Source organism: Oryzias latipes, chromosome 7 (assembly GCF_053564925.1).
Source record: "Oryzias latipes strain Hd-rR chromosome 7, Olatipes_Hd-rR_3.1".
Taxonomy (NCBI): domain Eukaryota; kingdom Metazoa; phylum Chordata; class Actinopteri; order Beloniformes; family Adrianichthyidae; genus Oryzias; species Oryzias latipes.
The window spans coordinates 21,465,841-21,479,559 of NC_136243.1; the positions used below are offsets into that span (position 1 = coordinate 21,465,841).

Below are 13,719 nucleotides of genomic sequence, written 5' to 3' on the forward strand. Positions count from 1 at the left end.
GTTTATTTGTTTAGTAATAACAAATATTTAGGTAATATAAATATAATTTATTATTATTTTTTACAATTTCCATTAGTTAAAAAAAAAAAAAACTAAAGACAATTTAGGAGGGGCTCCTAAAGGAAAAAACCAAATATCAATTAAATATAATTTAGCTTTAAAGGTTCAACGGCTTTAAAAATGACCAGACATCATAAAGGAAAAACTGGACAAGCCTTAAAGTTTACTTGAACAGACAGTAAATGTTTAACAGCTACGGCAATACAAATTGAATTGAAATGGGGAAAAGAAATAATCTGAACGGATTCAATGTTTTAAACTTTTTATTTTTTGGATTTGAGCAATTGTTGATGAAAACCATAAATCAAACGTGCAAAAGTGTGCCTTATGAAATATCACACAAAAACCCCATCAACAATCATATTGCACTGATATTTAACAAGAAACAGAATAAAAATTAACTTCCATTCAGTTCATGTATGGGCGAGATTAATTTAAAAAAAATAATTACAAAATTACAATTTAATTACTAAAAAAAAAAATGTTCTTGTCTAAGATGTGTGGGATGGATCCACTTTCATAACAGTAAATAGACTTAGCAAATAATTTCGTATGAAAATACAAATACAGATTGATTCTATCATTTTTGAAAGTAAACCAATAAAACGTAAATCACAAAACAATGTGCAAACAAAACCATAGACCAACAACGTGACAAAAAAAAAAAACTAATAAACTTCATTAGAATCATTATATTAAAAGGAAAGTTTTTAAAATACAGGGAGTTTGACATCTACTTTCTAGAACTTGTTTGAAAAGTCTTACAGGACACCAGGGTGGTATTGTCTGATTATAACACTGAAAGCTTTAGCAGCTGCTGCAAACATCAAATCACAGTAACTCTTCAAATAAAAGCAAGAGAGTGAACGTGTGCAGAGCTGGACGGTCACATTCAGGTATACGGGAGCACTGGCCAATTACTGATGTAAATCATCACAAAATATCTATATTATATATTTTGTAAAGCAGTTGTGAAATGCAGCAGAGACTTTGTCCGGCTAAAAGATGACCTAACTGCACTACAATCAAGAAATTAGCTGCACGTGAGGATTTCTTGGTTCTTCTTTGCCAGTTTTCCTTCCTTCAAAGTCTCCTGTAAAGAAACTGTGAATTTTTCAGAAATAAACTCTGAATTTTGCACCGCTAACTAAGCAACACTCTCAAACACCCTGTTAAGAAGGTCACTAGTGTTTGTGTGTTGTTAGTGTCCACATTCACCATAACTGTTAAAACAGCAACTCCCTCATCCGTTTTTCTCCTAAAAAAAACGAGCAAATGTTCTCTTTAAAAGAACTAAGTGAGACTAATTTACCAACATGCGTTACATGTTTGTTCCTAGATTTGTAAAACACACGCAGCAAACAATGAAGCTGCGAAGGCCAGGAATGTACAGTTCAAACACTTTGAAGCATGGGACTGGAATAATTGAGGCTGTGCAAGAACGTCCACTTCACATGCTATTTTAGGTGGTGCTAGTTTGTAGTGTTTATTCTGAACTAATCAGCCGTTTTCAGGTTCCCATTAGGTCACCTCAGAGAAAGCAGCATAAAGTTCTTCTGGACTAAAACATTAGTAACATGCTGTAAAAAGTACTGAGAGTGTACTTTTGGTGTATTTTAATGAGTTAATCAACAACCTCGGTAACTTCCAGTCTGTAGTTTTCTACGAAAGCATTTGCATTTAGGGGTTGCACTAAGGAACATTGGGCAGAGAAAGGGCAGAGGCATCTGCACTACGGGGATCTTTGACAGCGATAATGAGGTCATTGGTTCTCCGAGTGGCCTCAACTAATGAAAGCACGTCCATCCTCTCCACTTTATGGCCCTTGACCTGAAGCAGCTCCACTTCGTCCTCTGAAAACTCAGCTGTAGAAGAAGAGTTAACACAAAAAAAGAGTTGTGAGGTTAGAGAGAAGAGCAAACCCTGAAAACAGACCTGTATTTGTATTTACTTATATAGATATTTGGTTAACGTTTCCAAGGGACAGGTAAGAACCCCTGATTATGATAAATGTTTGTAACTAAGAAATTAATTACAGTTTAAACCCATTTTGTTTGATTTACGGTAAAGAAAAAGTTCAATTCTGATCCAATTATCAAACCAGTAAATTCATGCGCTACTGTGATGTTTATCCACTTTGTCTTTTCTGCCATTTTATTTCTAATAATCAGACGGGTAAAACTCAGTTGTAACAGAAATATTACAAGCACTATTCAATATGTAAACACTTGAAAACCCTAAGAAAGGTTTTAAATTTTAGGATTTTAGAGTCCGAGTACAAACTCCCAAAATTTTGTTATAATTTGTACACAGAACTGAATATATTTTTCTTTTTCAAGGGAGTCCTCGCTAGGGGGAAACAATAAATTACATTTACAATAAAAATTTTAACATTTAAAACATAAAATAAATAAAAATGATCTTGTATTGTGTATTGTATTGTGGCTCCTACGTTTTCGTTAACATAGAACATCAGCAGAAAAAAGGAAAGAACGTTTGGGGAAAGCTGTGGAACCCAAGGCAAGTAATGAATTGTTACTTCCTCTGGAAAGTTAATACACTTCTAAAAGAATTGGGCTGGGCGGTTCATGCCATTCAAAAGAAAAGAAAAGAAAACATGGACAGTGCTCATGTGGACCAAACTACACAACAGAGGGAGAAAACACTCACAGTCCACCAGGAGGGTGTCTGGCTGCAGCTGTGGGTGGAGTCTCCCATAAGCTAAGCTGTCGTTCATGTTTTTACGTGAAGAGAGAACATTCATCAGCACCTGTGGAAAATCACAAGAGGAATATTTTAAGGTGACAATTGTACGGTGGCCCTGAGGAGCAAATGACATCAACAAATCAATCAATGCAAACACATATTCAAGATAAAAACAACAATTAAAAAGCAAAACTCGTAACATAAAAGGAACATCACATTTCAGAAATTAAAACAAATTTAATAAAAAAAGACAACTACAAAATAAACTAAATTTGATTGCTTGCTTGCTTGTTTAATTGATTGATTTGGTTTGTTTCAAGCACTAATTATAGACATTACAAGATAAAAAAATCCCACAGATTTATTCAACTCGTTACAGAAATAATGAAATGCATTTGAGAAAAACCAAAACAAAGACACTTAAGTCACAATTGATTTATTAAATCTAGTGATTATTAACTTAAGTCAAGTAGAGCTTAAAAAGGACATTTTTTAGAAAACAAAAGTCATTTCAAGAAATCAAAATGAATTGCTAAAAAATGAAACCAAATTGGAAATCAGAAAAGGTAGATGTTATGAGACATCACTGATTGGATGATGATGTTTGTTCACCTGCATGGCGATGAAGATCTTTCTTCCGTCAAAAGCTCGGTGATTGCTCAATCAACTTCTTATAACAGATCGGGAAAAAATCCTTCTGCTTTCCATCTTCTTCAAAACTCAAATGTCATAATCCAATCAATCATGTCCCATAATGCCTACCTTATCTGGTTTCTTCTTTTGTTTCATTTTTTTAACAATTCGTTTTATTTTCTGGAATTTATTATTTTTTTTACGTTTCGGTTTCTGGAATTTTGTTTTGATTTCAATAATTTAATGATTTTTTATTATTTGTTTTGCTTTTTTAAATGTTGTTGTGATCTTTAATATGTTGTGCGTTCTGTGATTTCTGATGTGATTTGCTCTTTAGGGCCATACAATAGTGCAAAGGAAAAACCCCTTACCTCCTACCTGACCATTCAGAATTCAACAACAGTTCAGTAATAATCATAGATTGGGAAGTGAAATGTACCTGTGTGATGGCACTGAGAGCTTTCTCCCCATTAGATGATCCAACAGCTACATACGTGCCACACAGCCCTACTGCTGGCCTCACTGCAGTGGGCATCAGGAAGGACATAGGCCTTTTTCCAGGCTGGAGGTTGTTATGCTGTTTCGAAAGACAACACATAAATGAGAGGCGTAACAGAAACTACAGCATCTAGAATACCAAAAAAATGAACCATGAGAAGAAAGCAGCAGTGATTACTGGGTTAGGTGATGAACTCAGCGTTTTATTAGCCCAAGAGAAGTCCAGGATCTGGCTATTTAACAGGATTCCTGATGAAGTCACTATACCACTCCCGAATGGTTTGTTGAGAGAGCTGAATCAAGTTAAGAAAAAGAAAATTAAATTGCTGACAATGATCATAAACTCCTAAAATCCACTGGTTCAAATTTGAAATACCTCATGACTGACACAATGTGGTCATCTGGACCCATGACCATGACCTGGGCAGCAGCTGCACCTTTCTCCAAGCTGAACGCAGAAGTGTAGTGACTGACAGGATTTGCTTCGGAGTCGCTGATCAGCTGGCGAAGTAGGGAAGCCTGGGATTTACTGGTCGGTGGAAACGAAAGTGCAACACTTAACTTGGTTGTAATTGTGCTTTAATGACAGAGATCTTAGGTGGGATGGAACAGCTTTACCTCAACATCTTATCAACAGTTTCTGTCACAGAGCTGTCATACAGTGGGTCACCAAGCCCACTGGCCAGGCCCAGAGCTATTTTTAAGGCCTAGTAAATTAAAATGGAAAAATTCATTCAAAATGAGAAAAACAAAATGGCTAAATAAACACATTTTTTGAAGGGAATTATTAAAAAAAACAAAAACAACCTTTACTCTTCGTTAAGGCAGTAATTACCTCTGCAATCCAATGCACGGTACTGTTCCTGGACATTTGGCTGGTAATGTTGTAGCCTTCAAGAATATTTAGCGCAGCGATCAAAGCAACCCCTGCATGAGGGGCTGATGACGCCATGACATGATGTCCTGCAGAACCAACAAGATCACAAGAAGGTAGATTGCATTTTTTGCAGGCCAGCGGTTAATTGTACACAAATAAATGAATCATTGACAAATGTATACAAGTGAGCTGGGATATAAGATAAAATATGACTGTTTCTGAGAAGGGCAGATGCACAACACGATTCAAAAACATGCAGAGGTTGTTAGAACAACCAGGGAACACTTTAACATTACAGCATAATAATAAAGTGTGGAAATTCTTCTAAATTACCATCTCAGGGTCAATAACAGCTTGTGCTGTGTGTAAACAAAGCCACTCATATTAAACAAGTTTCCACCATAGACCTAATTAGAGAGCAGACCATCAGCATTTCTTTATTTATACTGGACATAAAGAGGAACCCTGGAAGAAGGGATTTTAGATCAAGCCAAACCATCTTGTGCTGAGTGTTTAATGTCAGCACTTTACCTTGATAGGTGACCTCTGCTGGCTCTTGCAGTACTATGCTATAGTTTCCTAAGTCCTCTTCTGTGAGTACACCACCTTTCTTTTGCACCTATCACAAAACAGGAGTATATAAAAGGTCACAGAGAAGAGTGACAGAAAGTGCAGCTAACAAGTGGAGCACACATTTATCTATTAAAATGTCAGAAATGGCTTAAATGCATTACCATTTTACTTAAATGAAACACATTTAATTCAGCTGCAAAAATCAGTTTAAGAAAGACGTGCAATTTTTTGGTTAAGAGAAATAAAATAAAAAAAGCGGACTTACTGCAGTCACCATTTCCTGTGCAATCTTCCCACTATAGAACTCTGATATCCCTTTAACTGCAACAGCTTCCAAAATGTCTGCCAAATCATGCCGTTGGATAAATAACCCAGAGGGGGGAACGTTGCCGTTGGGAAGAAACAGATTCTGAAACGCTTCCGACATGTTGTCGTTCTTTACATTTGAGAGAGCTTCGGCTGTGGAAAAGGACAGAAAAGACAGACTAGACGTCAGCAGGAGCTCTGAGGCTGTTCGCTTGTGTTTCTTCGGACAGTCGGACACTGAGGGACAAGCACTGATCTTTTTCCTTAGAAGAAAAACAAAGCGAAATGTACACTCACCAAAGTCATGAGTGACATTAAATCCATTTCGAGCCACATCTGCTGCCATTGCAACGACATTCTTCCATGACATCCTGTTAGAGTCAAAGATATTGTTCATCTGAGTTTTTCAGAAACTCACATTTATGTTCTTAACATATTTAAAATCCACAATAGTTTACATTTGAACACTTTAAATTATCCAAGAAATTTAAAACAGAGGGAGGCCAAGGCATCTGTTACACAATAATTACACAGCAGTGGAATAATTACAGCCCAAACATCTGACTCCAAAAAGATGCAGCTTCTCCTACAATGACAAAGATCATTCTTTCACTTAAAGACAATGTTTTACTTTAACAGAAAAGTTCAACACATTAGCTTTACCTTGAAATCAATGTCATAACCGATAAAATATTTGGGCTGCATGGTGGTGCAGTGGCTGCTCACAGCAAGAAGGCTGGTTTAAGTCCCCAATGGGAGACCTTTCAGTGTGGAGTTTGCATGTTCTCCCCATGGATGCTGGGGTTTTCTCCGGGGACTCTGGCTTCCTCCCACCGTCCAAAAATATGCTTCATAGGTTAATTTGTTACTCTAAATTAAAAATGCGAGTGTGCATGGGTGTGTGATTGTGGCCCTGCGACGGACTGGCGACCTGTCCAGGACGTCCCCTGCCTTTGCCTGCGAGTAGCCGGGATCGACTCTAGCAGCCCTGTGACCCCGAAAGGGACAAAAATGGTTCAGAAGATGAATGAATGAACTATTATTTAAATAAGTATCAAAAAGGGTTTTCGGTTTCAAAATGAAAAAATAAGAATTATAGAAAATGACACAACTGTTTGTTTGCTTTTTTATTTTAGTAAAAAAGACAAGAATGTCCTCATGTGCTCAAAATCCTCCACCTTTGAGCAGCATTTTGCAGAGAAAAGAATTTCTGTACATTTGAATGTAACATTCTTGTCTACACAGACAGCTCCATGCAAAACTGAAGACCAAATTATTCATCAGCTTGTCAAATTAGTTTGAGTCACTGGTCCCAGCGGTGCTGCCCTTATTTCCAAACCCTCTCCCAGTCAGATTAAAAAAAGATTCAAGCATTAAAGGATCTACCATTCTGATGCAGTTCCAAGCCTCACTTCTTCTCCCGAAATAATAATCTTTATCTTAAAAACCGTTTTAAATTCAGTTGTTTTTACTGCATTTATCGTGTATTGTGATAATGTGATCTAATAATAATCAATGATTATTACATATCTTTTACTGTTACCGTTTACTGAAATCATGAATGAATGTTTTCTGAAGATAATCAATCATTGATGTGAACTTAATTTTTGTCACTTAAAAAGAAACTATCTGATCAGAACCGAATTACGAAAACTATGTAAAACTATAAAATGAATGAATTCAGTAGGGGTGGGATTATATAAAATTGCTTTTTCCCACTCCTTTTCAAGCAATGAATCAAGCTCAGCATGTCTTTAGTTAATGATCAAATGTGACTTAAGTGTGTCTTTGTTTTTCTGGTTTTTATACATCTATGCATTTCATCACTTCTGTAATGAGTTTGATTTTTTTATTGCTTTGACTACAATGCTTGAAATCAATCAATTGATCAATCAATCAATCAATCAGTCTTACGCAGAAGAGGCAGAATGTCATATGTTTTGGACTGAAAACATACAACCGGAATCCATCAACAGATTTGCTCCAGTTGGCGTCTCCCTGTGCATCTTCAGCAGGAGCCAAGTCTTCAGCCAAATATTTACTTTGAGAAGTCCAGTTAAGTTTAGGTAAATGAAGTATAATTAGGAAAAGGCAGTACAGACTGAGCTGGTATATTCAACCAAAAACTGTGTTTTCTGCCGGAGGTGTTAAGGAGGAGGAATCCTGATGACCTTTACCCTTTCCATCGGTCTGACTTGTCCACTCCTTAAAACGTATCTTCTTTTCATTCTTGACCAACAATCCTTCGGTTGTTCTACAGAAGTTTGCATTCATCCTTTTTCCTGGAAATTGTCTTGCATTCATTTTTAATCTGCACATCTCTCCAGAAGTGTCTGTACTGTCCTCTTATTTGTTAGCACCTGCTTCATGGCATTTCTCCAAAAACACAGGAGTGTCACAGTTGTTTTGTCTCCGCCATGTATCACATTTTACATGTTTACAACATTACTGCTTTCTGCTGGTATAATAATAATAACGGATACTTTATTGATGCCACAATGGGGAAATTCTTCTCCGCATTTTGACCCATGCCCTGGGGGAGCGGTGAGCTGCAGCCTAACCGCGCTCGGGAGGCAGTAGCGTTAATGGCCTTGCCTAAGGGCCCTCACTGGGTGATATTCGCCATTGATAAGGTAATTGACCCAGTACCATTGTTTATCCCCCTCCGGGTATCGAACCCTGGATTCCTGCATTGTAGCCTCTCACCTTACCAACCGAGCTACCCAGCCGTTACTGAACCACAAAAATGTTAAACTTTCTCAAAAAAATACATGTGAAAGTGATGCTTCATGTAAACAAACTTAATACAAAAGAAAAATCTAAAACTAGTTTAATGCAATTCTCCATTTTAAACATTCAAAATGGCAAATAAATCTTATTTTGAGTGAAGCTAATAACACTTGAAATTAATGAAATTAACAGAAAATGAACTGAAAGCTTGTAAAACCAGAAAAGAGCATAGATTTTTCTGAAGGCAGTGCAAAAGCTGCAACTATTATTACCAAATGAATTGTTTTCTGTACCTGCCATAGAGCTGGTGTGCCTGATGCATCCCACTGAGCATACCAGGGACTCCTACCAGCAAGCCAGTCTAAAATAAAACAAGTGACAACCTCCATGTAGATCATGTACAATGCAGAGCCAGAACAAAAAATCAGGGGGTAATTTTCTTGACAGATGATTAAGAAGAAAGTAGGCCTGCACAATAAATCGCAAATGTATCGTTATCGTGATATCAAGCCGTGCAATAAGCACATCACAAAAGTCGGCGGAAATTGCGATAAACGGTTACCTAAAATGTGCTAAAATAATCTTATGGCAGCTTGAAGTATTTAGCGAATCAAATAAATCCCTGCATTTGACCAATCGGAGGGACTCCTTACATCACTGACCAATCGCGTGGAACCCTTTTATGTTAGCTGCTCGCCTCCTATGTAGGCGAGGGTCATTTGGAGTGTATTTAAGTTATGTTGACTCTTATTTAAATTAAAGCGTTCCAGTGAAATGGAAAAGATGTATTTACCGTAGTTGTTTTGCTATTTGTTTATGTAAGTTAAATAATCATCGCAATATAGATCTCTAAGATCGCAAATCGCGAGTTTTCATTATATATCGTGCAGCCCTAGAAAAAAGTCTTACATTAATATCCAGGTTTGTCTGCAACATGTCCTCATGGATAGCAAACGGTGCCGTCTCTCTGAAGTCAATGACTCTTGTCTCATTTTTACGGATGTTGTGCACCAACATGACACCCCCACTAAACAAAAAAAACAAGTGCAAACATATGTCTTAATGTTATTTGTGTAAAACTTTAACGAACTCGCACACAGAATCCTGTTTCATTACTCACCCTCCTATGCCAGATGTGTGAGGGTGAACGATTCCTAAACAGAGAGCAGCAGCCACAGCAGCATCAACACTGGACCCCTGCTTCCCCAGAACATCAAATCCAAGAGATGTACACCGAGCCGCATCGGTCACCACTGCTCCTTGGCTATAGACCTTCAATAAACGAAGAGTAAAACATTCAGGAGGGGGACATAAACGAAACAAGTGTGGGACGTTTTCCAAAGTCCTTTCATCACTCATGCAAGATCAGCCAAATATTGCTAATAGATGGTTCCAACACTGCAAAGAAAACCAAACCTTTCATCCCCATTGCATGATATTAAAGAAGCTTAAGGTAAACCTGGAAAAATGTAAACTTTTTAAACATAAAAAATACTTTTAATTGTTATTTAAAGCTATCAACCTAAAAAAAATTACATTTTCTGTTCTCATTGCCACCATCATCTCACTACCTTGCTGTCGTAGTTTAGTGTTGGGTTTAGCTTTTATTCTAACATTTAGCAAATGACACTTTCTTTAATCTGTAATAACTTCAAGAATTTTAAATCTTTTGTATTTTTCTGTGAATTATACTGTTAATATTTTGGATAAATGTCACTGTTTTCCAGGTACCAAGACAATAAATAGCTTTTTTTTTTTTTTTAAACAAGGTTTTGGTTTATTTACAACATTTGAATGAACATTTAGAGAATACAGAGTAAATTAAAAACTCCCTGTTTCTCACATACCTGAGGATCACCAAAGTAGATCTGCATGATGAGGGCTACAGTGACCCCTGTAGCAAAGGTGAGACATGCTGTGATGATGACGGTCAGTCCGTCTCTTTGACAGGCGCATTCCTCAGTGAAAGGGTCCGTGTTGGTCTCACGAAGGGAAGCAATATCGTGGCTGGCCAGATCAGATGCAGATGAAGGGAGGCGCTGAAGCCGAGCAGACCTCAGAAACAGATCTGGATCTGTGTGAAGTTCAAAACAAGACTTAGTTTAAAGAAGCAAACCAAACTAAAATATTTCAGATTGAGCCTCTCACACAAAATGTACTTCTTTACATGCAGATAAATTAAATAAAAACCTTAAGAATATCTTAAATTCCCACTCTGATCATCTTTTGATCTATTCTGAAAGTGTTCTTAGTGCTCTTTTAGTTATGATTATGTCGTTTTTAGCCAAAGTTTAAAAAAAAAACTGTTGTTTTCAAGGACACAGTTTCTGCAAAACGGCAGTAGTTCGTTAGAAATTCACCTCTGAATTGTGGGCAGGACCGTTGGTGTGCAATAACCTGCCCCCACTTCCTGTCATCCATTTGTTTATGCTCTCTCCCGCTAGCTTACATCCCCTCACACCCCCAACCTAACTTTTCAGATGAAACAAAAATGAGCAATATTGGAGCTATCCTGCTGTAGCATTTTGACTCAGATCCCAGCTTGGACGAGGAAAATGCAGACGTACATTGATCTTTTTGTCTACAAGTGGATGCATCAGAATGGAGCAGAGCGGGGAGCTTGTAGCTCAGCTACTGTAGAACTTGTGTCACTGCTAGAGTCTTTTTCAAATGACATTTGCTTCTTATTCACAACGATTTGAATAAAAAAATACTAGGAATTGCAATTTTAAGATGATTTATTTTCAAAATATGTCCTGCATCATGAAAAAATGCCAGAAGAACACATTAAAAACACCAAAAACCCTATTTACCTCGAAGTGGGTCTTAAAACGTCTTAGGTAACAACTTGCAAATATAATAAATGTCACAGTGCGGAAAACATACTTTCTGGAACATTGTAAAAAAATAATGATTATTCCTGACCTGTGTCTTGTTCGCTTAGGATATTGTCATCATCCTTGCGGGATTTCAGGGTGTTTTCCCCAGAAGCCATGTCATCTTCGGGCAGCCTGGGGAAGCTGGTGATGCTCATGTAGTCCACAGGAGAGTACGCACTCCCCAAGGTTGTCTCTGGGTTGGCATCTTTATCCAGCACCACACTCCCACTGGGGTAAGCTGCCACAGTCTCTGCAGCTGGGTTATGCATTATGAATGACCAAACCTTTGCGATGGGAAAGGAGTCAGGCCAGGACAATCATATTTCCTAATGCGTGACTGAGAGTCACCATCCAGTAAGGTGGCTTGGATGGTCCAAAATTCTCTCTTGTGCTAAAACTGAGACTAGTTTTTCATTATTTCTCAGAAACACCTGCTGCAGGGATTCCTGGTTAGGGTGCGTTACCTTCCCCAGTCAAAATCACAGCACTTGTGTGTCTGTCCGACGGCGGTGCATATCATTGACACCTGCAGAAGAGACGGAAACATCCAGATAAAACCAGTTCTGCTATAGGTTCCCCTTCAAAACAATGTGTCTTATATTTCAAAATAAAACATTATCTTACAAAAAAAATCAATATTAGCGACGGATACTATCCAAACTTCACTGTTTATCCGTTTAAAAATATAACAAAATAAAATAGAAACATTAGTTGCTGGTAAAGCTCAGATTAGACAGAGAAAGCTTCCGATGACCTGCTAATTTGACTGCGTTACAAGCTAACGCATCCCACCGGATAAATCCCTGAATAAAAACAAAAATATTAATGAACAAAACATACTGTTGTCGTAAAATACACCCAGGGAAAGTGAATTGACCCTCGGCGGTGTTTTATGTTGGTTTTCCGCGGAGAAGCTGAGCTGAGAGGCGGACGGAGCGCTCAGTCACCGCGGCGACAAGGCTCACTCCCACTGCGAAGTAAGCCTTGCATTGGGGCCGGGAACAACCGGTAGAACTGGTCGATAGAAACGCTGACACTTGAACATATCATTACGAAAAGGCCTTTGAGTGGAACAAAACAGTATTTTAAATCCTTTTAATTTGACTTCCAAATGTAAAACATCTCGTGTTCTTGATTACCATCATGGTACAAATATCACACTTACTTCGGTTGTTGAAAATATAATTGACGGGTCAGACCCAGAAGCTCATCAGCTGTTAAAAAATCAACAAATCCTCAGATAAACATTGAAATCATCTCTCTAGAGTTAAAGACATCCAGTCTGCACCTCTGTACTGATGGTTAAACTGGGAAAACGGGGTGAAACAGGTCACAGCAGGTGCATAGAAACCAGTTTTGCACTTGCTCTCTCAAAATGTGACCTACTTAATCCTTGAAAAAATAAGACTATCAAGTCACATCCCATCCCTCCAGGGAGATTCCTTTTTCTTGTCTAGAAGGAGGTAAACTAAAAGGCAACTCTTGACCTTGTATGTTTTTTAACTAAAAGCACAGCGCTTTGTGTTTTGTTTGTTCATCCCTATTTAGGGTTCTTATGCAAACATATTTAAGTCAGAATGGTGCAACAGGATCCTGCCCAGATTCAGTTCCCAAACCATGTTTGCTTAGAAAATACCACACCCTCACCAGCTCAATGACTTCACTATTTTCTATAACCATTATGTTAAATGCAAGTTTCATTATTTCATAATAATTAGTTACTCAATATTTATCTCCATTATCTTGAAGCCAAAATCTCTCCAAGAAATTTCTACATACTCATTTGAATAAAAAAAATCATCCTGGTTCCTTATTATTGGCAGACAAGAGAAATTCAAAAGTAGGCAGAAAAAGATCTTTGCATTTGCAGAATTCATCTCAACCTTTACTATTACAAAAACTCCAACAACAACAATACATTTGAACAAAGTACAAATGCACGAAACATGGACCACAAATTGTGCATTTCCAGCTGCTTTTTATTTGGAATGCCCCTTTTCTAAAGTAGAGTATTACTTCAGGGTTATTTACCTGACAGTGTACCAAAGTTAAGCAGGCAAATAGTAGTAAACGGCAGGTGGTCAAAATGAGCAGTAAAACCATTAGAGTGTTGCTGTAGGTAAGCTAGCACACACTTTTGAACCATTAATGAATTCAAATTAAATGAAGAGAAAGTCAAATGTGACTGCACGGTGGGGAAGTGGTTAGCGCTCTTGCCTCACAGTTCAAGTCCTGGCTGGGGGACCTGAAACAGAACATCAATGGGGGACCTTTCTGTGTGGAGTTTGCATGTATTCCCCGTGCATGCGTGGGTTCTCTGGCTTCCTCCACTGTCCAAAAACATGCTTCATAGGTCAATTGGCAACTCTAAATTGTCCATAGGTGTGAATGTGAGTGTGAATGTGAATGGATGTGTGATTGTGACCCTGCAACAGACTGGTGACCTGTTCAGGGTGT

The 13,719-nt window shown here is 37.8% G+C and overlaps 1 protein-coding gene across 3 annotated transcripts; it reads right to left on the minus strand.

The window, feature by feature from the left end:
• Positions 1-305: 305 nt before the first annotated feature.
• Positions 306-12,694, minus strand: ggt7 (gamma-glutamyltransferase 7). 3 transcript variants are annotated; one of them, XM_023956225.2, is made up of 17 exons: positions 12,428-12,694; positions 12,103-12,323; positions 11,309-11,788; positions 10,231-10,457; positions 9,504-9,655; positions 9,293-9,410; positions 8,677-8,744; positions 5,951-6,024; positions 5,613-5,806; positions 5,306-5,393; positions 4,733-4,860; positions 4,516-4,604; positions 4,274-4,426; positions 4,076-4,190; positions 3,839-3,976; positions 2,731-2,830; positions 306-1,925 (listed from the first exon to the last, which is right to left on the minus strand). In XM_023956225.2, exons 3-17 carry the CDS (start codon positions 11,529-11,531, stop codon positions 1,753-1,755), a joined length of 2,040 nt encoding a protein of 679 aa, XP_023811993.1. In that variant the 5' UTR covers positions 11,532-11,788; positions 12,103-12,323; positions 12,428-12,694; the 3' UTR covers positions 306-1,752.
• Between the last annotated feature and the right edge of the window lie 1,025 nt (positions 12,695-13,719).

Bases quoted from the DNA above. Each gene is read 5' to 3' on its own strand.
- ggt7 (XM_023956225.2), bottom strand. From the start codon at position 11,531: ATGCATAACCCAGCTGCAGAGACTGTGGCAGCTTACCCCAGTGGGAGT. The intron at 6,025-8,676 runs GTACAGAAAACA...TGACTCTAACAG, and splicing joins GCACACCAGCTCTATGGCAG to GATGTCATGGAAGAATGTCG. The intron at 4,191-4,273 runs GTATTTCAAATT...AACTTGATTCAG, and splicing joins CACATTGTGTCAGTCATGAG to CTCTCTCAACAAACCATTCG.